General features: G+C 45.3%; 5 protein-coding genes across 7 annotated transcripts in view; 2 read left to right on the top strand and 3 right to left on the bottom strand.

The window, feature by feature from the left end:
- The first annotated feature begins 15 nt into the window (after positions 1 to 15).
- Positions 16 to 1,070, top strand: LOC120321185. The gene is made up of 2 exons (XM_039373038.2): positions 16 to 87; positions 202 to 1,070. Exons 1-2 carry the CDS (start codon positions 27 to 29, stop codon positions 243 to 245), a joined length of 105 nt encoding a protein of 34 aa, XP_039228972.1. The 5' UTR covers positions 16 to 26; the 3' UTR covers positions 246 to 1,070.
- On the bottom strand, positions 812 to 11,448 carry LOC6529453 (villin-like protein quail). 2 transcript variants are annotated; one of them, XM_002090419.4, is made up of 7 exons: positions 10,956 to 11,448; positions 3,904 to 4,113; positions 3,644 to 3,846; positions 2,668 to 3,580; positions 1,606 to 2,604; positions 1,322 to 1,519; positions 812 to 1,262 (listed from the first exon to the last, which is right to left on the bottom strand). In XM_002090419.4, the coding sequence occupies exons 1-7, from the start codon at positions 10,980 to 10,982 to the stop codon at positions 1,149 to 1,151; spliced, it is 2,664 nt and encodes an 887-aa protein (XP_002090455.1). In that variant the 5' UTR covers positions 10,983 to 11,448; the 3' UTR covers positions 812 to 1,148. The 2 variants fall into 2 exon arrangements, with proteins under 2 accessions (XP_002090455.1, XP_015052357.1); XM_015196871.3 differs by lacking the exon at positions 10,956 to 11,448 and adding an exon at positions 6,090 to 6,402.
- A 459-nt stretch (positions 11,449 to 11,907) lies between these two features.
- On the bottom strand, positions 11,908 to 13,402 carry LOC6529452. The gene is made up of 2 exons (XM_002090418.4): positions 12,580 to 13,402; positions 11,908 to 12,458 (listed from the first exon to the last, which is right to left on the bottom strand). The coding sequence occupies exons 1-2, from the start codon at positions 13,121 to 13,123 to the stop codon at positions 12,226 to 12,228; spliced, it is 777 nt and encodes a 258-aa protein (XP_002090454.2). The 5' UTR covers positions 13,124 to 13,402; the 3' UTR covers positions 11,908 to 12,225.
- Positions 13,403 to 13,554: 152 nt separating this feature from the next.
- On the bottom strand, positions 13,555 to 15,280 carry LOC6529451 (elongation factor Ts, mitochondrial). Its single transcript, XM_002090417.4, has 3 exons — positions 14,695 to 15,280; positions 14,325 to 14,573; positions 13,555 to 14,220 (listed from the first exon to the last, which is right to left on the bottom strand). The coding sequence occupies exons 1-3, from the start codon at positions 14,869 to 14,871 to the stop codon at positions 13,690 to 13,692; spliced, it is 957 nt and encodes a 318-aa protein (XP_002090453.1). The 5' UTR covers positions 14,872 to 15,280; the 3' UTR covers positions 13,555 to 13,689.
- A 268-nt stretch (positions 15,281 to 15,548) lies between these two features.
- Positions 15,549 to 26,539, top strand: part of LOC6529449 (dynein axonemal heavy chain 7) — a 24,528-nt gene continuing 13,537 nt past the window's right edge. The window contains exons 1-14 of one of the 2 annotated variants that reach the window (XM_039373037.1): positions 15,549 to 16,155; positions 16,216 to 16,440; positions 18,261 to 18,423; positions 18,567 to 18,800; positions 18,851 to 20,430; positions 20,498 to 20,620; positions 20,881 to 21,034; positions 21,142 to 22,437; positions 22,497 to 22,943; positions 23,006 to 23,119; positions 23,180 to 24,693; positions 24,812 to 25,598; positions 25,676 to 25,858; positions 26,110 to 26,456. In XM_039373037.1, the coding sequence (XP_039228971.1) occupies positions 15,623 to 16,155; positions 16,216 to 16,440; positions 18,261 to 18,423; positions 18,567 to 18,800; positions 18,851 to 20,430; positions 20,498 to 20,620; positions 20,881 to 21,034; positions 21,142 to 22,437; positions 22,497 to 22,943; positions 23,006 to 23,119; positions 23,180 to 24,693; positions 24,812 to 25,598; positions 25,676 to 25,858; positions 26,110 to 26,456 (7,700 nt within the window). In that variant the 5' untranslated portion in view covers positions 15,549 to 15,622. The remainder of the gene's footprint in view (positions 16,156 to 16,215; positions 16,441 to 18,260; positions 18,424 to 18,566; positions 18,801 to 18,850; positions 20,431 to 20,497; positions 20,621 to 20,880; positions 21,035 to 21,141; positions 22,438 to 22,496; positions 22,944 to 23,005; positions 23,120 to 23,179; positions 24,694 to 24,811; positions 25,599 to 25,675; positions 25,859 to 26,109; positions 26,457 to 26,539) is intronic. The other variant, XM_002090415.4, reaches the window with a different exon arrangement.

The raw sequence follows: 26,539 nt of genomic DNA, 5'->3' as shown, positions 1-26,539 counted from the left end.
GTTCTAAAAGCAGAAGAAACAAAGGCATGGAGGATTGTGAAATTATTGGAATGATATTCGAAATGATTGGGGACGTGCTGTTTGGCAGTAAGTTGGAGGATTTAGGAGAAGTGGAGCTGGATAAGTAGTATACAAAACCGACATTTTAGCCAATTTATAAATAAATAAAAGGAACGCACCTAAACATTTGTTTTTTTGCAGGTGATACCTCATCAGATGATGACTATGATTCGTCAAGCACCTAGATTATTATAATCCGCAAGCCTAATATAAGTAATCAAGTGCATTAATCCACTAATATATACAAAATACAATTAACCTTCAAAATAAAGCTATAAATACTAAACAAAATTGTAAAGCTACCAAAGTACAACCTACAATATGGACTGCTGTGAGCTGCCGGAAATATTTTTGAGCTTCCTTAACGACCTCTTCTTCTCAGATATAAGTAATGAATTTGTAATATTACCAAATAGAGCTGTAATCATATTATTTATTGTTTATAAAGCCGATGAGGAGTACTTTGGCGATTATAACGACAACTACAATTGAAATAGACCAGTGATCGTGAGCAAATAAAGTTGATATGAGCATTTACCTTTAAAAGCTTTTCAATAGGCATATACTCGTGTATTTTCTGTATTTGACCCAAATCATGCAATCATTTCTGATTCGAATTAAGTCCGAATTGGTTGAGCGTTTTTGTCATGGCTCATTAAAGGGATCTGATTCAAAACAGCTCTGGGACTGCTATGCCATTATACTTGGTTACAAAACGTTGACAACACCGGATCAAAAATGTTTTGGGATCTACTCGGTGGAATTTTTGAGTTTATTTTCGGGCTCTTGTTTCCTAGTAAGTTTTTTTACATTAATCCTATACCTTTATAGCTGTTTTTGTTGCCAGGTTCCGGTAGTGGGGACGAACCAGACTCCGAGGAGGTGGAAACCACTTGATGGCCTACATGGGCTAACATATTATTTTTTCAATTTTAAGATTTCCATGTTTTTGCTTTATTACATCTACGTAAAATTTATATATTAAACATGAATTGCTTCAACAGCTACTATCTCTTCATAGTATTCATTATAGGTGAGGAGTATTTACAGTGCGCACTCGTTACAATCATTTCAACAAGTTAATGAGCCTAAAAAAGTTTGAATTGCTTTTTCAGTTCCATTTTCTTCCATTTGGGCAGCTCGTCAAATTCATAAAAAGACATTTTAAACACTGACACAAAATCATCGTGCGTGAGATGAACCTGCGAGTGGAAGACACTTTTAAAAACAGATACGGAAATAGATGTTTAGTTGAACCCACCTCCCTTTTTAGGGGATTAATTTCTGCTGGCAGCATATCCATCTCCTGGATGAGCACCGTTAATGGATACTTTTTGTGACCATCGAAGTCCTTCTGTCTGTTGTTAAGGATCTGAGCTGATCCTTCGCTTGTGAGGCTACAGGTGCTGGGCACTTCATTCCCCAGATCCTTTCGCATTTTCTCGTAGGAAAAAAAGTTCTAAATATAACCAAAATAATTAGGTTAGCATATGAAATCTTAAAAACCCTTTTTATGGAAAATTCCGAATATTATATTATATTTACCTTGCCGTAATCGTTCTGCCAGGACTCGAAGAATCCCTTGAAAACATTTGGCTCCTGAAACTGCCTGACCACGGCTAACGCTGTCGCTGATCTGCGTCCGAATGGAGCATTCTGCACATAACTTTGGGCAATGGCTGTGTAGCGTTCCTGGTTTGGAGCCTGTGATCCCAGCCAGACGTAGGTGAGGCTGCCAGTGTCCAGAATATAGGTGCAATCGGAACTGAGATCCTGCTGATCGAATCCGAAAATCTCCTCGTATCTCAGCGAACTCTGTTGCCACCAGACCAAAAATAGTTGGACAGGAGGTCTCGGTTTACTCGGAACACTGGTGTTTAAGTAACAATTATTGCTGAGAGTCGGTGAAATGTTTCCACCGTTGATGCTGCCATTGCACATGCTTCCAGCGCCACTGCTGCTACTGGTGCTGCTAGAACACGAGTTCCCATTTCCGTTGATCACTAGCGTTTGGTTGAAGTACATAGCGACCGATTGCCAGAACTCCTTGCTTTCTTTGCCCTCGAGGACCAGAGAGTTTTCCCCCAGTAGTGCGCCCACCGATTTGGCCATCTCACGGGCATCTCCCGTGCTACTTTGCCCGCACCACACCCAAACATGATTCGTTTTGATCACATAGCAATCTTTGGAGCTGATCGATGACAGATGTGTCTCCTCCACAGCCTTAGCATTGTAGCTAGCATCGCCGTAAACTTTCAGTAGAAAGGTATCCAGCAAGACGTTAGAGCTCCCATTGTAAGGCATCTCGCTCCGCTGACCGCGCATGATAATAAGTTTTCCCTCAAAGATCTGAAGGAAGTGCGGTGGCTCATCGAACTCATAGAGCTGTACAAACATTCCAGGCTCTTTGAGAGCATCAAAACTGGCCTTGGCGAACTTGTCCGCCCGGGAAATAGATTCCGCAGAGGCCTCCGAACCATTCCACTGGTAGATGATTGTTTTAATGCCAACGGAGGCCAGATCCGCGGGAACAACAGTAGCGCACTGAAAGTTATTGCCAGAAAAGTGAATTTTAATTTTGTAAACGCAACTTGGGCTTATTCTTACCTGCACACTGTACTTGACCACGAAACTGGCATTGGTGGTGAATACAACCGTTTTTGAGATGGGTACCTCTTGCACCTGATCTCCAAAAACACGGTGGATTATTCTTTCACCCCTGCCATCATCAACGAGCTGTGTATCAGCAGCCATTTTAGGGCGTTCACATAAGGAATGGGCATCTAGTTTTCCAAACTTTGTGGATACTGGTTTGTGTCCCCTGGTGTTTTCCTGCCAAACATTTAACCAGTTGGCGAAGAGGCGCTTAAACTCCACCGGTTCGTGACCCTCCGAAACTCGCACCACCAACGTATTATCCGGATACTTTTTCTTTTTAACAAAAGCTCTTCCATTTCCCATGGCAGAAAGGGCATCTGCTTGTGGTGCTTGAGCTCCTACCCACATCCAAATGCTCTGGCCGTAATTGTCCAGTAAATAGACTCCATGGGCATCGCTTAGATCATCTTTTGCCGGCATGCCCACATCCAATTGATCCAGGTGCAGCCTTCCCCGTTGATTGCACTTATAGATGCGGAATTTATTGCTGTTGTAGTCGGCGTATTCGCTGACCAAGTGGCTGGCCTGACAGACCATCCGTTTCTTGAGCGGAAGTAGGGAGTTCCACAGCTCCTTGCTCTCCTGGGACATGGCCTGCTCATATCCATCATCGACTATAGTGATTGGCGATCCACTGCAGTGCTTTTGGACCCAGCCGAGGGCACTTCGTCGTTCGATTCCCGAACTGGAGCGGCCTATCCATACGTAGGTAAGGGTTTCCGTTTGAAGGACCATTATGTAATCCGAGTTGAAGTGAGACCAATCGATGGTGGCCACCTCAATGGATCGCAGCCACTTGCGGGCGTACAGTTGAAAAAGGCGTGGCCTCTTGGGCGCGTTTATAAGAGCACCCGATCGAACACTGAAACGGAATTATTTGTTTATTATTATTTTTATTCCCATCTGCCGGAAAGCCGTAACTCACTCGTAACCCTTTTTGAAATAAGAAAGGAATCTCGCACTCTCCAGATTTTGGGTCTCCCGGTAAATAGAGGATATGTTTCCCAGATACGAGTCGAGCTCCTGAATTTTATGGACCACATTGGATCGATTCTGCTCGCTAACATTCTTCCCCAACCAGTAGTGGATGTATCGCTCAAGAAGCACATTCGGCTTCTGTTCGCGTGTCTGTGAACATGAATATTCGTTTTAAAGTTGGTTAAACAAGCCAATTAAACTACTTACGATGGTTTCGTGGTTGGCATAATGCCCCGACAAACTTGCTGCGTAGATAATGTATGCGCAGCCATCGTAGAAGGTTCCGTAATGTGATCTTGGTACTGCCTCCAAGCGATCTTCGTCTATCTTCCAAAGTGCAAAGGTGATCGCATGTTTAGCCACCTTCCGAAATGTGGCATCCACCTTTAAGTCCGGAATGGTGTTGGGACGGACCTCCTTTAAGTAAATAAATATTGAAGATTTTTAGATTGTAGATCCCTTAATTGATTGATTTTTGTATCATCTATGGAGTTACGTTTTTTTGCCTTATAGTTGAATTTTAAATTAAAAGACCTCCTTTAAGTAAATAAATATTTTAGATTTTTAGATTGTCGATCCCTAAATTGAATGATTTTTGTATCATCTTTGGTGTTACCTATTTTGCCTTATAGTTGAATTTAAAATCACATTTCTGTTTCATGTTAAAACTACTGAGAAAGACACTCCTTTTCTTGGCTACTTCTCTTTCTGAGCTTGAGGTTTTGCACTTCAGGTTGAAGGCAACCAATCGCATAAGTCAGGTTTATTAAACGAAATTTCAGGCGCAATTACCATTTGTTGCTCCTGTTTTCTCTGCCAGGTGACAATGCCACAAGCAAGTTGTTTGAACAGCACTTGGCACGACATTAAACACCTTTCAAACGATCGCCAATTTTTGCTGTCATGAGACACTTTTCACAACCCCAAGGATGAACGCAAAAATTGAGAAAAAATTGCTCAAAATTAGCGAAAGAAAAATGAAAACCAGAAACTCGAACCCGTCTGCAGAAGTGCTCTGCATCCGACTGGAGGCGCAAGTGATAGTGAAAACCAAAAGTGAACAGGGGCGGGCGTGAACCACATTACGTTGGTGGTGCAGCCAGTTTTTGTTGGCCGCCGTCGAACATTATGTTTTTATTTATTTATGAAACGCAGCAAAGTGGAAAGTGGTTGGCAGCCATTGGGTGCTTATACGCATACAATAGACACAGATGCACTGCATCTTCATCTACCTCTCGATCTGTATTTCGATCTCCATTTCGATCTCGGCTAGCGGTTTGGGGTCATTAGGCTGCCTTTGGCTAATTAATGTTTTGACTTCGAAGTCTGGAGTCTGCAGTCTGGAGCCGATTCATTTGGACGCTACATAGCTACATGATTACATAGTGGCGTGCTCAGTGACCAAAAACAAGTTCATGCTTCGCCGGGCAACGTTTGCTACTCCCACAAAATGACATTTCATAGAAATTACAATAATAATGACTACCTTTTTCTGGGCCTACTACTCATAAATAAGCAATGCATAAATTGCGCTGCACACCACATAACACAAAGGCATTTTAATTGTCGCCGGCGAATGGTGAAATAACTCGGATTACTTTAACTGGGCGCTTGGGTTAACCAGGTTTTCCAGCTCTCTGGCTCCATGATTGATTGATCTTCACTGTTGACAGCTAAACTACATTTGTCATGCTCTCGCACAAAAAAAGCCACCAGTAAATTTTCTCTGCCGACCGCTTTGCAAATTATAACATTTTTTCCACACTTTGTTTTTATAGAAGACTTTCACAGCCGCTAATTAGCAACAATAATCTAAGCGAAAGCTGATCGACGAAATGTTCTAAATAGGGTGCCGAATGCCAAAAATAATTTCAGATACCCATATATTTTGGGTACAGATTGGCGCTCAGCTCCAACGACAGCTATTGTGTTCAATTTTTACTTTCCTTGCGGTACAGCTATTAACTTGATGGATGATGCTCAAAAGTTTAATTGCATGCCATCGATTGCTTTAAACGCTCGAGGAAGCACATTACTTTTACTACACAAACTAAGTTCGAACTAAGTTCTGTAAAAATGGGAAGTTTTATTTTGAAGCTTTAATTGCCGCAAATGATATTACAAAACTTGTCCAATTATATCGAATAGAAGACTGTCAATTTCCTTGGGAAAATCTTTATTAATTTTCCGCCTAATTATTGTGTCAACAAATCTTTTACAAGACCTGGGCAAACACCATCGTCAGGCACAAAATGGATTGTAATTGATAAACAAATAATGGCCAGCTCGTAATTAACAGCTGAAACTTGCTAAATAAACTTGTACAAGATACAGGAGAGCTGATGGGAGAGATTCGAGACTCGAAATATGCATAATGAAAAGCCTGTAGTTACCGTTTCTTTTGGTGACAGCGATAGCTCCATGTGCGCGGATGTATCTGTATCTGAAAGATACTGCTGAGCTGCGTTGAACTAGTTTTGTTTCTCTCAAAACCGATGGCAATTCCGATGGAAGCCGGCAGCAGCGCGGCTCAAAGTGAAATCCTTGCAAGTTTTCGTTTTCCCAGCGCTTTTGAACAGCGAACGTCTCCACACACTCACTTCATACACACGCGCAGCAGATAATAGCGAACCGATGGATCAAAATATCAGAACAAATTTTGAATGGGTGTTGATATCCCAAAAAACTTATCCGAAATAAAGCCGAAACTGAAAGTTAAGCCAAATGTTAGCCTGGATTCGATCCGATTCGATTCGATTTGATACGGTTCGTATTCGGTGTTTAGGCACTCGCGATTCGCGTTCTTTTTCCCCTGGAGGTTTTCCCGAGTCTCTGGCGAAGCGTCTTTGCCAGCAGAAAGCCAACTGCAGACTGGTCGCCACGAAATGCCGCGCTCCAAGTTTATGGCCAGGCCAGCTCCGGAGTATCGAAGTATAGCAGTATAGTAGTATCGGGCCAATAGCTTCGAGCCAAAAGAGCAAGAGGGAAGCACCAGCGACTGTGTGACTCAGAAATGAATGAAAATTATCAGTTAGACTGTCGGTTTTCCTCTTCAACCTTTCAGTTTCCAACCGAACTGGCTGAGAAAAGCAGAAAGCGCAGCGCACTTGGTTGCGGTTTCTTCCCGTTTCTTTAACTTGGCCTGGGCTGTGCTCTTTCTCTTGGGCCAACGAAACATGGCTTAGGGCTAGAGGCTATGGGGAAGTGGTGGCAACAGGGTCTTAACAAATTCTTGCGGGGTGTTTGCTAATTCCTTCTATTAGCTCTCTGTGGTTTAAGATTTGCTTAAATGAGGGAGTTTGGCTAGTTCCATCAGCTAAAGGCAGGCGTTTCGTATCAATAGATTATAGATTATATAATCATAAGTGAAATTGCTAGGTTTTTTTTCAGAAACAAATTCATAATCAAATTTAATCTGTAGGCATTTCTAAGAACTCGAATTTTAAATAACAAATACAATGGACCAAAGGAAACTTATGCAATGTGGATTAACCGAACTTTAAACGCGCCTTAAACTACTTAGACCCAGCAACTTTCGATGCCCCACGAAAAGAGTATCACTGCCTCTGCTCAGTGGACTCCATTTCGTCATTTGGTATCCAGAAACCGACTTGTTCCCCGTTGACTCCACACTTTCCGCTGCACTCACATTCTCCACAGGCAATGAAGCACAAACAGACGATGGGGGAAGTACTTATGTCCATATCGGTGTTGTATACTCCATCGATTTGCATCTCTCGGGTTTCCTACGGCTTTTGTCAACCGAGCTGACGCGCTCGACTGGCTTGAGTCCTCACTTTTATGATTTATGTATGGAGAGTGGCAGACGGCCATTTGACGGCGATCATTAACACGGCTGGAGGGTGATTTTGGGGATCGAGCATGGGGGGTACAAGCTGCGCGGAAGAAAAGCGTTTAAATTATTTTGGGGTAACAATTTGGCAGCGATTTGTTTAGCAATTCGGAGCCGAGTTTCGACTCAATTAAGTCGAAAATGTCTTGTGTATGACTCGGTAATGAGTCGAAATGGTTTTCCAGTGTGTTCCAAAGCGTGAAAGACACTAATGGGTCTGGCCCAGAGAACCGTGTATCTTTGTATCTTTATATCTCTGTATCTGCGTATCCACGTATCCGCATCTTGGCAAGACAATGCGATGCCTTTCAAAAACCAAAAACACAAAAACACAACTCTCTTTGCTGGCCATGTTTCATGTTTCCATGATGTTTTTCCCCAACTCTGGCCAACTCAAAACTCTGACAAGTTCAATCAACCGTTGAGGTTGAGGCGTGAACTGGGGAAATAGCGAAAACATAACTAAAAAATGAAAGCAATTGTACCATGGTATATGAAAATGTAAATGGCAAATGTAAATGCAAAGCATTTTTTCCAGCTGAAAATGTGCGACTTTTAGCATGATGAAAAATGCAATTTGCGATTTATGATAATTACACACGTCAACCCGCAAGAAGACAAACGACCAGGCCAATTGACTTTTCCTTTTAGGCCGAAAAAAGGCAACAAACTATTTGATTGTTTGCCTCTCTTTGTTGCCAAACACATTAAGACCATTTTGTGGCCACACGCGACATTTACGTAAAGTCTGGAAAAGCGTCTGAAAAGCGCCACAATAATGCAACATCGACTGGTGGCATTTTCATTTTCCGCAACTGCCAACGGGAAACTGCCAGCCGGCAATGTACCGCTTTTGTATCTTAGTTTTTCTCTTATTGTTTTCCTCCGTTTTACCCTAGCGGTGATTGTGCCAATGGATCTTTGCTCTTTTCCAGCCTTTTCATTAGCCAATTCTGAAGATGGCCAAGGAATGGCAATCATGCCGCTGTCAGTGGCTTCTTGATGTTCGAGCTGAAAGCAGACCACATTAATTGCCAACCGCTCCAGATTTAGATCCAGACGCAGGTCCAGATTCGGGTCCAGACCAAGCCCCACCCGACTCGTCTCAGTGGGAACCTCCTGGCAGTTTGAGCCATGATCGATGGGATGGAGGTGGGATAGAAATAGTATACCAGTATAGTATACCATTCTCGACGAAGAACTTTTACGTGACATTTTAAGTATATACTCAACAGTTGATAAAGATATACCAAACTCGTAAAAATGCAGAACCATATTACGAATTTAATATAACATACAAACAACAAGTTTGCTGATAACTAAATAATATAAAGTTCAAGCGCTACAAGTTTCAGCATCGAAAATCTTAAGCCAATAGTTTTATGCTTCTAATCATGAAGTGATTAGTTTTATGATTAAAGATTTCAAACAAAACTGCAAATTGAAATGTAATTTGAAAACAACATTTACAAAATGAAAATATATGTCCAGGAAGAGAAGAGCATTGCATCTACGCTCTTTTAATTGCACTTTTTGCCACCTGTAGCCGTTTTTAAAGCCAAACACGTCGACAGATCAGTTGGCAAAAGCCGAATATTAATAACAACAACAGGTGTTTGGCTGGCAGTGCTTTTGATTAGGCATTAATAAATGGTTAATTAGCTGTGATAGGCGGGCACAAAGCTGGAGACCACAAATCACAATGGTTTTGAAAGGCGTTCGATCTTTAGATTGAAAATCGAATTGGATTTTCTTCAGCCGCAGTCGATTTGCCGCACTTTTCACAAAGTAGCTACTGCAGATGTTATTTTCCAGTTTTTCTGCGGTTTTCGCTCCCCCTCTTTGTTTGCTACTGGGAGCAACAATTTGGTATTGTCGGCTTCCCACGCCAAAAAAAAAAAAAAAAAACAATAAACGAAAAGCTAAAGTGTGGGTGAATTAAGCACGAAGAGTTCAAAAATAATTTCTTCATTGAAATCGTAGGAAGTGAAGAGTTGGACAACAATTGCTTTGGAAGCGGAGCACTTGGGAGCCATAAGCAAGTAATCCCTGCCTAACGGTTACCTAACTGTTACTCCACATGCAATTAACCCGGAGTTAAAAACTGAATAATGCAAATATAACCAGATTTGGTTTCGGTTTCGGTTCGGGTTCAGTTCAGCTGCGCAAATGCTGAGATAATCTATTAAAAACAAAAGAAAACACTCGGACTACACGCAGCTGTGCTGCAATAACTTTCTAACTAAGGGGTCATTCGTCTTAATTATCACACGGGTTGGGAAAAGCGTTTGCTCGGAAATTCATTAGGCAGGCCCTTAAAAGACAGCCGGGCTATAATCAAACGCTCCTCTGTCCAGCACTCTCCAGCGGCCCAGACCAAGATCCAAACAAATCCAAATTAGTGGGGGAAAAGCCATAAAAACATAAAGAAAGCTGCGGATGGGCTGCGTAGAAATTCTTCCCACCTTTATGGGTTGTTTGGCTTTTTATGCAGATGCTGGTTGAGATTCTTTGGCTTCGTGCTGGTGCGTAGTTCGTAGTTCTTCCAAGATCTCGTTTCACATCACGACGTTTAATCACCGGATGCTATCTTCAAGCATCGCCAGAAGCCGCCTAATTACGCATAATCTCTTTTGGGGTCACCACATCTCGGGGTCTCCAGCTGGGCGCCACAGTCCATTTTCGTTGTGCACTTCATTAGTTTTGGTTAGAGTCCATTCAAATTGGTAAACCATTTCCCGTGTTACGTTTTCTTTGTCTGGAGTTGGCCATTTAGACACGTCTCTTGTGTGCTGCCTGTCTTCCAGAGATATGGTAAATTGGAGACCCCGTAGTTTCAGATTGAACGGAAAGTAATGATGATACTTTGTGTGCTCTGATTCATCTGTTTGTCCCAGCTCACTTTTATTCTTGGAACAGTAGCGATATTGCAATTAATTGATGAGCAGATGCAAGGTCGAGAGTAGTGAGTTCTTATCAGAGACATGACCTTGTTACATTTGAAACACCTGTGGCATGTTGATATAGGGAAACTGGGTGATCTCAATTGCACTATTGGAAAACAATCATACGACAAATTAAAATGACTTTTATGCGTAATAAGATGTCTGTGAGTGATCATTATTTAGGGACAAAAGGACATCTAAGCTCGTTAAAGTTATAATTTTGCCTAAATTCACCTATTGAACTACCACTGTACTTCAACTTAGCTCGAAATATCCTTTAAACATGTACATATGTATGTTCACGCACATGTTTGATTTGATTAGGTAACTTATCTCGTTATCGATTTCAGCGTCAGTTGCAGCAAATGCATCTCGTCAGCGCCGATTTCTTGCCGCACAAACGCTCAATTAATTTCTTTGCACCATAAATGTGTGGCAACACCTAATTACTTCGCACTCACCTGCTTGATGAAATTAAACGGCGGCATTTTGCGGTCCAATTTGCGGCTGCTGCAATGCAAATTAAAGTGTGTTCGCTGATTTTCCTCTGGTGCAGCCGCAATTGTGGTTGCAACTTCAAAACTAAACAATCTAATTAACTTATTCGCACTTCGCGGACTATTTGTTGTGTTTATGGCTGTCACCTTTTGGCATTCGCTTTGTTAGGCCGCCTTTTCTGCAAATCGCTTTCGCGCGCTTCTTCGCGCAGTTTACCGTTAGTGGGAAAAGAGAGCGCCACTCAAGTGATAACGCGTTTTTTGGCACTGTTATTTTTTTGCGCACTTTCCAAACAAATTAACCCGAATTAACGTCAAAAACGCCTCGAAAGCGGAAGCTAAAAAAAGGATATATTCGTGCAATCCGGTCGCTGATCGGTGTCTTTGACTTAAGTCTAACTTAACCCGTGAAAAGTCGGCTGGCGACTGAACGTGAACTGAACTTCAATTGAAGCGCTCCGATCGCAGTTACATACATACATACATAAATAAATACATATACATGTATGTTGCTATGTACAGTGGTGTGTTTCTCTGCCGACGCTGGTGAATGTGACCCTTTCGAGTTCCACTTTGACCATGGCCAACTTTTTCGAAGGGTATACTCGACAATTACAAGACTTCGCATACCAACTGACTGAGGAAAAGTTAGATAAATATAACGGTCGGGCATAAGTCGCAAATTCAAGATGTGCAAAGCGCAATGTACATTCACGTCTTACAAAAAGATGTAAAAAGTTATTAACACTAAATAGGTTAGATACGAAATTCCATAATTAATTGAAATATAACTAACATGTATAAACTTACTTGTGAATGCAATAAGTTTTTTGATTTTATAATCCAATAGTAAAACATGTGATAAAAGATGGTTCTTTAAAAAACGGAGTACAAACAGTAATAATCCCCAAGTAGATCCTTAGTATGCGAGTTTATAAACCGAATAAACCAGTTACAGGGTATCAAATGATAGTTAGCGTTCCCAGCATTCAGGTGGACAAGTTTCGCGCTCCGCTGCTCGCTTGTGTCAGAATGCCGGCCACCTAGTATCACCTGGTCATAGTATTTGGCTACTCCAAAGCCATTGCCCCACCATCATAGTCGAAGCCGTGAACACCGAGGGTTCCCAGAACTTCCCGATGGCTTTTGTTATTCTAGTCTTTTATTGTCGTGCCACTCGCGATCCCGGAGAGGTGTCGTTAACAATGCGGATGTGTACATGTGAGCCATGACGTCACTCTTTGGTGGGGGCGCCCTGGAAGTCGGCATCGTCACTCTCCTCGTCTCCCTGGTGCAGGAGCAGGAGACACTGGCGCACCTTTAGCCTGGCTTGGGCTATGTCGCGCTGCAGGCGCTCCTTGGGAGCCCTTAGGCCCGCCATTGTGGTCGGCACATTGGAGCGCATTTCCCCCAGGACGTTGAGGAGTTCGGCGTACTTGTCCACTATGTTGGCGTTCTCATCGATATCTGAAAAGTGTGGAATCTTGAGGATAAGACTATAGTTGTATACACTAAGCAAAGTTAGAACTTCATTCTTAAAATACATTTTAATAACTTAAAAACTCGCTTCCATTCTTAATTTCCTTACTTGTAGATGTGCCATACAGATCGAAGTCAAGGCCAGGGGCACCAGCACTGCCCCCTCCCTTTGTCGCGGACATCATTTGCAGCTGGGCCTGCATGTACTTGGTGTACTCCAGTTTGGCCATAACCTCCTTATACTCATTGGCGTAGGCCAGTGCGGCGCTGTTTGGCTGCTGCCTGTTGCGCTGCATCATCGCTGGATTCGCAGTGGAGCCACTACCTGCAGAGGCACCTCCATTCACTCTCGTTATTTCCACGCGCGGCACATGCTGCTTGATTGTCGTCTCCTGGTCGGTGGCCATTGCAGGCTCATCGTCCGCCTTGGAGCGCGTTGGCACGGCCGTGACGGTAATGTCGCTGTACTTGGAACGGAAGGATTCAATGTCCAGGTAGTCCATGTCGGCAATGGTATCTCTCACGACGATTGGAGTTTGATGATTGGTCATTCTGAAATGACAGTAGGGGTTTGACAGGCATACTTTACGTATAGACAATATTTCATGACAGCTCAGTGCTGCAAACTTTCTTAGGGCAGGAAAGTATTTCATTTATTCCTGGCAATTGATTTCCTTCCCTGACCAAATGTACTCATATTAAAATAATTTGCGGCACAAGCGAAAGGCTCGCTTAAGTTATAGCAAGTAGAGCAGTAAGATAGAGCAGCAAGAGGGGCACTGCGTACCCCCCCTTGGAATTTTGGTGCTTGTTTTGCCTTTGCCCCCCTAAGATCTTTCCCTTTTGCTCTTTCTTTTGGGCTATCGCATGACCAAGAGGGTAATTACGAGCGGTAAAATAAAACACGTTTGTAAACAGTTTATTCTGCTGGCGTTGTCCAGTCGCCCGTTCTTCCCGCGGGTTCCACTGCTTCGGTCGCCGGAAGCCGCTCAAGCGTGCTTCCCGTTCTGCGCAGACGCATTCCCCTTGGTCACCCCAATTTTTTGCCATGACTCATGGAGTATTCAAATAACGGAGGCGGATCTGATCTGATCGTCGTGGTTGTTATACTTTTTTCACATGCAAATTTTGACCAGAACTTTGTCCAGAATTTTAGTTTCAACAATCTTGAGCTGGTGCTAATAACAATTTAGTGATCTAGACTCTGCTTAATGGCTAGTTAATTGCTGCTCTGGTGCTGGGAGCGAATGATCGCCTCCAGGCTGCGTTCCGTCTGCTCGCCACACTCGAAGCGATGGTAGTCAACGATCTCGCAGTTGTGTTCCTGCAAAGCCTCGCCCACCGTCTTGTCCGCATCGAGCAGATACTCCTGGTGAATCAGGCACGTCTCGTCGTCCTTGTTCTCCGCTGGCTTGTCCTTGTCATACTCGCCGATCTTCGACGGCTTCATGCCAACGATCTGCTGGCAGATGCTCTTGTGGAACTCAAAGTCCAGCAAATTGTGCGTGGATCGGTAGGCTACGATCGCTCCGTATTTGCCCACCTGAGTGATGCCTTCCGTGGTGCCCACATTGGTGGGTGCCGGATGGGCGTAGCCAACCAGTCTCAGGTCGTTGTTGACCTTAAAGCACAGGGCCCGTCGGATGGTGGCATTCTCTCCGATGGCGCCGATCAGCAGGGCCAGGTGATCGCCCAGTGTGCGCCCCTCCTCCGTGCGCAAGTTTTTGAGGGCGTCCGCATCGAAGCCAAGCTGCAAAGGATATACAAATTCGTTCATTAGCAACTTCGTTCTCTTAGAGATGGTTCCTGAATTTAGCCACACAATGCGCGCATTATCTGTAGATTCACTCTCACCTTCCACAGATCTCCATCAAAGTCCGTCAGGTCCGTGTAGTGCAGGCACATGCAGGCGACGTGGTCTACAAACCGCTTGAAGGTATCGTTCCTGGCCACGAAATCTGTCTCGCAGTTCAGCTCCACCATGGCGCCCCGATTGCCGCGGATGAGGACTCCGATCAGACCTTGGGCAGTGGCTCGATCTGCGACCTTGGTGGCCTTGGACCAGCCGAGCGTCTGGGCCTGCTCATGTAGCCACTTTTCAGCCTGCAAGGTGAGAGGTGATTAGACGGGGTGATATGACCATAAAGAAGTTTGTAAGCGATGCAGCTATATAATTGAATGCTCGTTGCCCCGCTTACAAAAGAAACATTAGTCAACTACCCACCAATCCGACGTCGTTGTTGTGCTTCTCCAGGGCTTTCTTGCAATTGGCGAAGGTGTATCCGGTCTTCTTCCTCAAGGCCGCCAGGGCACTCTTCTCCAGCCCTCCGGATGCACCAGATCCGGCGTAAAGTTGCCTCGTGGAGTGAAGCGCTCTGGTAAAAATCTTTTGAAGCAGCATTTCTCCAGCCGAAGTTTACTGTGTAGCCAAAATGATTTGGGGTTCTAGCGTGAGTTGTGTGTGGATTGAACTGTTGCTCTTTGCCTGCTGCCAAGGGCAACTCGCCGGCTTGTTTGTTTTTCCGTTTTCCGACTTGTCGCTATGTAGTTGCCCGGAAAATCAATTCATTCTAAACAACGGAAAGCCTTTGTGTGACTTGCATCTGATTTCCACTCCTTCTTATGCTCGGATTGAGTCAGTTGAATTAATCGCGTAGCGGCGCGAGTTAAACCAAACCGTGTGGTAAGTGTCGGTTGGTTATTTTCCGGAGTTTGTGTGCGTTCAAATCGAGCAGATAATTTGAAAATTGGAAATTTTGTCAATTTTCCGTGTTGCACAATTCGGGTGTTAGGGATGGCAAAAGAGCCGGTATGGCGCGTGTGTGCGAGTCAGCTGTTCACGTGCTATCGATAGTCGTGCTCTATCGGTTGCCACATGAGTTTAGTGAATGCCACAACCCATTACCGGTTACAACCGATTCGAAACGGCTTGAAACCAAATGTTTAAAACTTTTAAGTAAATTCCCGAATTTCTTATTGTAGTGTTGTGCCTTAATAATTATTTTGAGTTTTAATTGGACAAATGTTTCAAAAGAGGTACACGATACAATTGCATTAAGTTTCAAAAATAATTATGTTTCGAAAATTGAAAACACTTTTCGTTTCTCCAGTCACATTTTGATTCCAACTTTCAAGCGATTTCAGGCTTCAACATGCAGGGCCGACAAAACCCGAATCGGGAGTTCAGCATACCCAGCTTCACGTCCATATGCGGTGGTCGCCGCCTATGCGAGAAGTCCAAGATGCTGTACACCCGACCCAAGCCGGATGTGCTGCAGAGCATCCTGCAGTCGAAGGCCAATCCGGAGTACAAGTCGCGACGCCTGTGGTACGAACTGAATATGCCGGAGTGCGCCAGCTCCCTGCTGGACGGAAAGATGAAGTCCGACTTGCCGGACAACATACTCTGCGCGAAGAAGGAGCAGAAGAAGCGCCAGAAGAAGCGGGAGAGCGGCGTGGCCAAAGCCAACTACATGACCATGCGCCTGGAGCGGGAGCACTTCAGGCGCAAGCTGGTGGATCTCATCCTCCACATGGACGACGACCAGGATCCCGAGCTGGCCGCCCAGTGCGCCGTGCCGTTTCCCGACCAGGAGGAGCGCGAGATCCTGCGATACTACTACTACATTAAGCACGGAATCGACACCATTCACGTGTCGCCGTTGAGCAAGAAAATCCTTAAGAGGTGCGCCCCATTGAACTCCTCCAAAAGAATCTGATTTATTTGTGTGATTTCTGTCCGCAGGATAACTGATCTTGTACCGCCGCTGCTCTACAAATGGCAGACGGCCCTCAACGAAAACATAGCCGAGGTCCGGGCGGACTACGTGTTCGCCATGAAGAAGGCCGTGGTGGACTTCGTCCTGCGGCACACGGTCCTCGATCGTCTGACCAAGGAGGGAATGGGTGGCAAGTTCGACACCGCCGAGCGGAGGGAGGTGCAATCCATGACGAACTTTTGGCGATATCGGTGAGTTATTATGGAGATTATTATGAGAGCTATTATATAAGATTATAAGATTATATAACAGAGGTCTGATTTTCATTAGAAAATTTATCAGTTAATATGTAGTTTCGTACAAATGGAAGAGTTTATTTGTGCAGGCAACGTATTGAAAAGTTCTTAGCGCAAATTAGGTTTTTATCATTTTTCGTGAGCTCACAACAAAAATACTTTTTCGATAATGTGAAGCCTTAGTGCAGATAACATCGGAACTTTTGTTAAGCTAAATGGATTTTGAGAGAGAAACATAGAATGCCCTAATTGATATTGAAATGCATGAGTTGTTATGTTCGACAAAGTTTTAAACCAATGCAAGTGAAGGGCGAAATTAAAGTTAGAAGCTTCCCGGCGAGTGGGAAATTCAAATTTTTTAATTAAAATAAATTACACCCGCACCAAGTGCCAAGTAAATTGTGCGCATTGTAAAGAGGAGGCAGGGAGGCGGGCAAAAAATGGGTAAAAGAAAAAGTTGCCATAATTGAATGCGAGTGTTGTGTGTTCTGCGTTGTGTGTACTTCCCCGTAACCGCCAGCTTCGCATTTGGCACAAAAAGCGTGCAATTGACATGCAATTACACCCAACCAAACGAAAATTACACCCGGGCCAGGATCACGCCCCCACATATGGACTTTTGTATTCACGGATGCCTTGGCTTTTTTGCGGATTAAAAACCCGATGCGAATTTCGCGAAATGAATTGCTCTTTGAGTCTACCGCGCGCGAAATCTTATGAAAATAACTGACAAAGTTGCCCGGCAAAGGGAAAAAAACGGTGGGGATGGCGTTAAGAAAATAAGGAAAATAACGAAAGTCGTGCGACATTATTAAAAGCTTCTTGCGATTGGGGGAAAACGCGAGAAATCGCTTTGCGGCGTGCCAAAAACTTTTTAACCGCTCTTTTTCAACTACAATGCCGCGGAAATGGAACCGTGGAAGGGGCTGCGTGGTTGTGCAACGTGGAAATGGAAGCTCCAGAAAGTTAAGTCCTCCTGTGTATTGGTTTGACATTTGATGAGCAACAGCTCAGCTCCAGCAGCTGGAGGAGAATGGGGCCCAGAGACTCCGCTCGACAGAAATTGCAAAAAGGATATGCTTAAATATGAATTGTACTTGTTTGGGGCACCAAAGGGGATGCGATTTTGGGGCTCATCATCTCGCATTGTACGCTTATCAGCGATGGCTTGCTGTCTATTGTGGAAACATCCAACAACTTGGGTTATCTGTTTGTCTGCTTGAAAGTTGAACAATGGACCTATTAGCGGTCATGATTGGTCTTCACTTTTAATTTATCGCGGAAGTTATCACTTTATAGTATGATGAACACTCTTCGAACATTTAAAAATGTTCTTGTTTAAAGCGTTTATTTATTAACAGAAGTGATGCAAGCATATTCATTGTTCCTTCTTCGTTACATCTCTCGTGCGACTCCAACCAACTTTTTTTGGTTCCGAAGTGGGTCAAAGGACCATCGATGTACAGGTCCGCGTGAGGTTTGCTAACTTATTGCCTTCGAGCATTTGGCATCATTAAGAAGGGGCCTCTGGATGCCTTTTGTGATTCGGTGGTTGGGTGGTTGCCCGCTGGCTGCTCCTGTGGGTGCTCCTTTGGGTGCCCCTGTGGCTGGGCGGTTGCGGTTCCCTGCACTGTTTAATGGGCTGTGACGGAATAGCTGGAGTGAAAAGTTTCCCTTGCTCTCGAGATAATTTGCATAAAAAGACGGTACTAACTGTAGTCGCCATCGCCCCACCGGCTCATCTACATTCCCATACCAACTAATTTATCCCGCAGCTACGACGAGAACCGCAACGTTTTGATGAAGACGCTCTTTTGCATACATCGAAGTGTGGCCAGCATCTTGGAGCTGTGGAGCATGAAATATAAGGATAAGTCCCTTATCGACAGCAAGGAGTTGGCCAAAGTCGAGAGCCCCTTTTCATTATTCACGTTTGTGGTAAGATTTTATTGGGACTATCCAGTAATTCATTTAACTTGTTGTTTTTTTGTTCGTACGATGTTTAAAGTTTTATTAACATGTATAGAACGGATTCCATGCTTCATATATAATATATATCTGCGTATTTTGCTCTTTATCAGTATTTGTGTGGTTCCCACATCGACAATGGAAAGACTTTGCTGGAGGAGAGCTGGTATGGTGAGATCCACTCGTCCTTGTTGAAGGCCAGTAAACGAGGACAGTTGCCGGACATTCGGCGTTTTACTCTGGTTAAACGATTCTTTAACTGCGTGGCCGCTTTGATGACTCAGCAACTGGAGGACATATGCATCAGGAGTCTGAAGGAGTACGCCGACTTTATATGCGATTATGGGGTGAGAGTTGTGAATGAATCATAAAATAATATTACAAATATCCTACCTAGCACTCAAATCCTGGGTTCGAGATTTCTGTAATGCTGGCCGACGAGGACACGATCCAATTCAATCCCAGCTTCTCAAAGGTCCAGAGTGAGCTGCTCCGTGTCATCGATTCGATCATGCTTAGTATTCAAATGCTGCCCCGCATCGAGAGCAAGCTATATACCGACCTGATCGTGTCAAAAAAGATCTTCCTCACACCCACAGTTCCCGACAGCATCGTTCAGGAGACGAAGAACCGGATATGCGCCATGTTAGAGGAGCAGCGCATCGGTCCAGAGCTGCGGCTGCAGGACTTTGATCCCTTCATCGATTTGATCAATGGAAGCGATGCAGAGCGGGTGGGTAACTTTATGGAAAGCGATGCCACCTTCGAACAGTATGCGGAGATGGTGTACGAGTACAAGGAGAAGGAGGATCGCATTGCCAGGGAGGTGTGGGCTGTCATCCGGATGGGCTTCTACGAGTTTCACAGGGACAAGTTCATCACTCACCTGGAAAGCTTGTGCAGGCAGTTGCAGTTGGACTTGCTGGCTAGGATGGTGACCGATCAGCAGGCGAGGATCACTCGATTGGGCAAGGAGTACGATGCTATTGCCAAGAAGGCGTTAACTGTGCCCAAGGACACGGCGGAGTTGATGCAATTGAAGGCCTATGTGGTCCATGCTGAAGAGAATCTAGTGCCAGAGATGGAGGCCAGACTGAAAGTGAATATGAGCGAAATTCTTTGGCTGATGGATCACACCTTGTATTCCCCCTTGGAGATCAAGAACAACAGTAACTCCTTTCAGTGGTATCTGAAGCTTCCGTCCATTTTCGAGCAACATCGCGCGATCATTGCCGAAAAGGTGATCGAGTACCAGGAGCTTCTCAAGAAGCGCATCGAGCTCTTCCGACGGGAGCTGCAAAATTACTACGAACAGGTGCAAACCTACGACACGTGGGGCGACATTAAGCAGCTTTCTAGGTACAAGAAGCGGGCTGGGGTGCTGGATCAGCGATTAGTACAGGCCATGGAGACAATTGATCAAATTAACGAAGAGGAAACGTCCTACGGCTGGGATCTATCCCAATATCCCATGAGAAAGAAAGCCCATGACCAGCTTAAGCCGTATAAAACACTATTCGATGCAGGACAGGACTTCATGGACAAGTGGGACCTGTGGATGCATTCGCAAGTGGGCTCCTTCGACCCCGATGAGATCGATGGCGATGTGTCCAACTTGTATCGCATCATCCAGAAACTAGACAAACAGATGGGCGATCATCCTATTACGATGCAGCTAATCCAGGATGTCAAGGCCCAAATCGAAGCCTTCCGCGAGCACATGCCCATCATCAATACGCTGGGCAATCCGGGAATGAAGGCTCGTCATTGGGAGCTGGTCTCCGAGATTATTGGGTTCCCCATTAAGGTGTCGCCCGAACTGACACTGGAGAAGATTATCGAGTACCAGCTGGACGAGTATGTGCCCAAATTCGAGGCTATCTCGGAGAGCGCCACCAAGGAGAATAATCTGGAGAGGGCGATGGCCAAGATGGTCAACGAGTGGGAAGGTGTAGAGTTCTCCATTTCCCCGTACAGGTGAGTAATCTGCTTTCTCATTTCTGTTTTGGGGGGATATGGCCTATAATTGAAATGCCTCCCGCAGGGATTCCGGCACATTCAAGCTGGCTGCCGTGGATGACATCCAAATACTGCTGGACGATCAAATCATCAAGACGCAGACGATGAAGAGCTCACCCTACATCAAGCCCTTCGAGGCGGACATTATGTGAGTCAGGTGTTAGGTGGCTTTGACGTGTGCCAGTAAAGTTTATATACTTATATGCAATGGGTTTTCAGAACTGGTAGAACAACAGCTCCCTTTAAATCATTTTGCTATTTCTTAAAAAAAGACTTCCCATTCATTTGTTTAGCACGCAGAGTAATAAGCATTCGTGTTATTTCGTATTTTTCTTCACCTCTTTGTTGAGCCGTCAATGTCAGCGGCAGACAAGTCACACGTCGCTAATCCTTGTTGTCCTTTTGCAGCAAGTGGGAGGCCAAGCTCATGCTGCTCCAGGAGATCCTGGACGAGTGGCTGCGTGTGCAGGCCACCTGGATGTACCTGGAGCCCATCTTCAGCAGCCCTGACATACAGCAGCAGATGCCTGAGGAGGGCCGGCGGTTCAGTGCCGTGGATAAGGTAAGTTTGGCATTGGTTTTAAAGTGGTGTAAGTATCTTAATTTGGTTTCAGTCTATGTACTTTTAGGGTATAATATTTAAATATTAAAAACGTATCTTTATTGCAGATATGGAAAGAACTAATGAAGCAAGTGGCGCAGGACCCCAAAGTCATGGTGGTGGTGCAAATCGACAAGATGAACGACAAGCTGAAGAAGGCGTACAGTCTGCTGGAGGTCATCCAGAAGGGTCTGAACGCCTACCTGGAGAAGAAACGCCTCTATTTCCCGAGATTCTTCTTCCTCTCCAACGACGAACTTTTGGAGATACTATCGGAGACAAAGGATCCGACTCGTGTCCAGATACACTTGAAGAAATGTTTCGAAGGCATCGCCACGCTGAACTTCACCGAGGAGCTGGACGTGACTGCGATGCGATCCTCCGAACGCGAGGAAGTCGTTTTGGTGGATGTGATCTCGACCTCCAAGGCACGCGGCCAGGTTGAGAAGTGGCTGCTGGAGCTAGAGATCGATATGAAGAAGAGCGTTCACCACAAGGTAGCCGAAGCCTTCTACAGCTACTTGAAGATGTTGCGGCACATTTGGGTGCTGACCTGGCCGGGCCAGTGCGTCCAGTCCATCTCGCTTACATACTGGACTCTGGAAATCACCGAGTGCTTCGAGAGCGAGGAGCCTAAGGAGAATCTAGCCAAGTATCTGCAGAAATGCGTCTTGCAGATCAACAAGATTGTGGATTTGGTGCGTGGTGACCTTAATACCCAGAATCGTATCACTTTAGGTGCCCTGGTGGTGTTGGATGTCCATGCTCGGGATGTCCTGGCCGAAATTGTGGCTAATCAAGTGGAAGACCTGCAAGACTTCCAGTGGCTATGCCAGCTGCGGTACTATTGGGAGGATAATAATCTAGATACGAGGATGATAAACTGCTCCTTGCCGTATGGCTATGAATATCTGGGGAACACCACGCGGCTGGTGGTTACTCCACTCACAGATCGTTGCTATCGTACCCTGTTCGCTGCCTTGAATCTGCATTTGGGTGGTGCTCCTGAAGGTCCTGCCGGCACTGGCAAAACCGAGACCACAAAGGATCTGGCCAAGGCTGTTGCCAAGCAGTGTGTGGTATTTAATTGCTCAGATGGATTGGACTACCTCGCTTTGGGTAAGTTCTTTAAGGGACTGGCTTCTTGCGGCGCGTGGTCCTGCTTTGACGAGTTCAATCGAATCGATCTGGAGGTGCTCTCGGTGGTGGCACAGCAGATTTTGACCATTCAGCGTGGCATCAATTCGGGCAGTCCCACGTTGGTCTTCGAGGGCACCACTCTGACACTGGATCCTACTTGTGCTGTGTTCATCACCATGAATCCCGGATACGCCGGACGTTCTGAGTTGCCTGATAACCTCAAGGTAGGACTTTAGAACTCAGCTTATCTCTTTTATATAATGAAAACATTCTGTCATTTTAGGCCCTCTTCCGTTCGGTGGCGATGATGGTGCCGGATTATGCCCTGATCTCGGAGATTGAGCTGTACTCTTATGGTTTCCTGACCGCCAAACCACTGTCCGTTAAGATTGTGGCCACCTATCGTCTGTGCTCGGAGCAGTTGAGCACACAGTGTCACTACGATTATGGCATGAGAGCTGTAAAGTCGGTGCTGAAAGCAGCCGGTGCCCTGAAACTTCGCTATCGGGATGAGAACGAGGACATCCTGGTGCTGCGCTCCATCAAGGATGTGAATTTGCCCAAGTTCCTCAACCAGGACATTCCACTGTTCCAGGGCATCACCTCTGATCTGTTTCCTGGAACCGTTTTGCCGGAAGCCGACTACGTTCTATTTAATAAGTGCACACAGCAGGCTTGTGAAAGGCAAAATAAGCAGTGCACTCCATTTGTGCTGGAGAAGGTGCAACAGGTGCGTATCCTTTAAAGATCTTTCGATTTTGAAAAGTAACAATACTTCTCGTATCCTTTCAGTTGTATGAGATGATAGTGGTGCGCCATGGTCTTATGTTGGTGGGTTATCCATTTGGGGGCAAGTCAACCACATATCGCGTACTAGCAGATGCCTTAGAGTGTATGGAGAAAACGGTTCGTTAGTACTTGCTATTTGATTTTGGGAGGTATTTAACATTTTATTTCTGTCACAAGGATGGCTCCGAAAACAAAGCTATTTACACGGTGATAAATCCAAAGGCCATTACAATGGGTCAGCTTTACGGTCAATTCGATGCAGTTTCCCACGAGTGGAGTGATGGAATCCTGGCGGTAAACTATCGCATCTTTGCTGTGTCAGATTCGCCAGATCGGAAGTGGCTAATTTTCGATGGACCAGTGGACGCGATTTGGATCGAAAACATGAATACCGTGCTGGATGACAATAAGAAATTGTGTCTGATGTCCGGCGAGATTATCCAGCTATCAAATACCACAAACTTGGTCTTTGAACCCATGGACCTGGAGGTGGCCTCACCAGCCACGGTCTCTCGCTGTGGAATGATCTATTTGGAGCCCAGTTCATTGGGTTGGGAGCCATTGGTGGCCTCTTGGAAGAACACCCTTCCCCCGGCTTTCCACACGGTCAGCAAGCAACTGATATCGATGCTAATCTCTCGATTTTGTCCTATTCTCCTGTTTATCCTGCGAAAAAGTCTGAAGGAAATTGCACCAACGTCGGATGCTAATCTGATGGTCAGCTTAATGAACTTCTTTGAGTGCTTTATAGATGACTTTCGGGATGAGAAGTATGTGGCTAATGTTTCCGACTTGGATTTTAGGGCCCAAACCGAGGGAATATTCCTTTTCTCTTGCATTTGGTCACTGGGCGGTTCATTGGATGCGGACAGCAGGGAGAAGTTTAATATAATATTTAGGGCACTGATGGAGAAGACATTCCCCCAAAGCCTATACGACACCTATGGAGTAACCGAGGATCTTTATGTGGAGACCTTGGCGAAGCCATTCATATTCCCTATTCCCAAACAAGGCTCAGTGTTCGATTATAGGTATATAAAAGAGGGAAAAGGCAAATGGAAACCATGGCAGGATGATGTCAACTCCGCTCCACCCATTCCTCGAGATATACCGGTCAATCAGATCATCATCCAGACCAACGAAAGTGTCCGCATCGGAGCTGTTTTAGATTTGCTAAATCGCCATGGAAAGCCCATAATGTTGGTGGGTCCAACCGGAACTGGCAAAAGTGTCTATGTCATCGATTATATGCTCAAGAAGATGGACTTGTCCATTTACAAGCCCCTGCTGATCAGCTTTTCCGCCCAGACGTCCGCCAATCAAACCCAGGACATCATTATGTCTAAGCTGGACAAGCGTCGCAAAGGCGTCTTTGGCCCACCCCTCAACAGCCGCTTTGTCATCTTCGTGGACGATGTCTCGATGCCGCTGAAGGAGAACTACGGAGCCCAGCCGCCAATTGAACTCTTGCGAATGATGCTCGATCACATGATGTGGTACGATCGCAAGAACATCGTGCCCATGAAGCTAATCGACTTGCAAATGATCGTGGCCATGGGACCTCCATCGACGGGAAACACGGTGACTCCTCGTTTCCAACGCTTCTTCAACGTGATATCCATTGATGATTTCAACAACGATATATTGAATACCATCTTCGGTAAGATTGTGCTGTGGCATCTGGACACGAGGTGAGATGTTTGACGATTATTGTCTGTCCGATTAATAGTACATTTCAAGCTTCGGTGTCCGAAGTACTCACTTTAAAGTACACTTGATAATCCATTTTCCGCAACTCAACCAACCCAGGGGCTTTTCCAAGGAGTTCGATCCTTGCATTGACGAGATCGTAGGCGCCACCCTGACCATATACAACGACGCCAAACTTAATCTGCTTCCCACCCCGGCCAAATCCCACTATCTCTTCAATCTGCGCGACTTCTCGAGGGTGATACAGGGTGTCCTGCTGTCCGTTCCCGAGGCAACTGAAGATGTCAACTCCATGAGGCGACTGTGGGTGCACGAGGTGTTGAGGGTGTATGGGGATCGATTGGTTGAAGATGCCGATCGCAGCTGGCTGTTTGAGAATATCTGCAGCACGGTGAAATCTTCCTTCAATACGGACCCCTCCCGCCTCTTCAGCCGTCTTGTGGAGAAGGACAAATCCCTGCAGGAGTCCGATTTCCGTCAGTTGATCTACTGTGACTTTACCAATCCCAAGGCGGACACTAAGAACTATGTGGAGGTGCAGGACCTGGAGGAGTTGCGCCGTGTGGTGGAGGCATATCTGGTGGAGTACAACAACATGTCGAAGAAGCCCATGAATCTGGTGCTTTTCCGTTTCGCCATCGAGCATTTGTCGCGCATATGCCGCATCATAAAGCAGCCGAGGAGTCATGCTCTACTCATCGGGGTTGGAGGCTCCGGGCGCCAGAGCTTGACTCGATTGGCTTCGCATATATGCGACTATGAGCTGTTCCAGGTGGAAATCACGCGATTGTATGGGCCGTACGAGTACCACGAGGACATCAAGGCGATCCTACGCAAAATTGGGGCATCCGAGATGCACGGCGTTTTCCTCTTTACGGACGTCCAGGTGGGGAACCGCAATTGGCATATACGACTGTGTCCTGGGCTCTCCTTGGTCTCGCTAACTCTTCTAGACTCTTTCAGATCAAAGACGAATCCTTCCTGGAGGACATTAGCAATTTACTGAACTCCGGTGAGGTGCCCAATCTCTTCTCCAATGAGGAGAAGATCGAGGTGCAGGAGAAGATGGCCCAAATCGACAAGCAGAGAGATAAGGCCGTACAGACGGATGGCAGTCCCGTGGCCTTGTTTAACTTTTTTGTCACGGTGGGGTCTTCTGAAAAAATTTCATAGCTCATACAACAAATTTAAATCTGCATCCCGTATTGACTCCACCATTTGCTTATTTAATCAAGTTTCAAAGTTAAATAGTTGTTCAATTATGATCTCTGTTGTTATTGCTGATGCGAAAACTAGCATAATAATAAGTAGCAATTCATTCAGCTTTCCATAATAACTATCACAGACTAATAAGTTATAATTTTCCTGCTAATAATTGTTTCTAATTTGCACCACAGACTTGTAAGGATCAGCTTCATATTGTGTTGGCCATGTCCCCCATTGGAGATGCGTTGCGGAACCGCATCCGCAAATTCCCCTCGATCGTCAATTGCTGTACGATTGATTGGTTCCAGTCCTGGCCGGAGGATGCACTTCTGGCCGTTTCGACACGCTTCCTGGCCAACGAGGATCTCACCGCCCTAGAGCGTCGCACAGCCATTGACATGTGCATGGAGTTTCACACCTCAACTCAAGAGCTTTCCGCAAAGTTTTTCTCACGGCTGCATCGGTACAACTACGTAACTCCCACTTCGTATCTAGAGTTGATCCAGACCTTTAAGTCACTGCTCGGCCAAAAGAGGAAGTGAGTGTAAATGTGGAGGGGTATCTTATGATCGACACTACATTCTATTCATATTCATATATTCGTTATTGTCGATCAATTTT

Source organism: Drosophila yakuba, chromosome 2R, assembly GCF_016746365.2.
Source record: "Drosophila yakuba strain Tai18E2 chromosome 2R, Prin_Dyak_Tai18E2_2.1, whole genome shotgun sequence".
In the NCBI taxonomy this organism is placed as follows: Eukaryota; Metazoa; Arthropoda; class Insecta; order Diptera; family Drosophilidae; genus Drosophila; species Drosophila yakuba.
The sequence above is the reverse complement of the archived record's forward strand: the minus strand, read 5'-3'. Positions and strand labels throughout refer to the sequence as shown.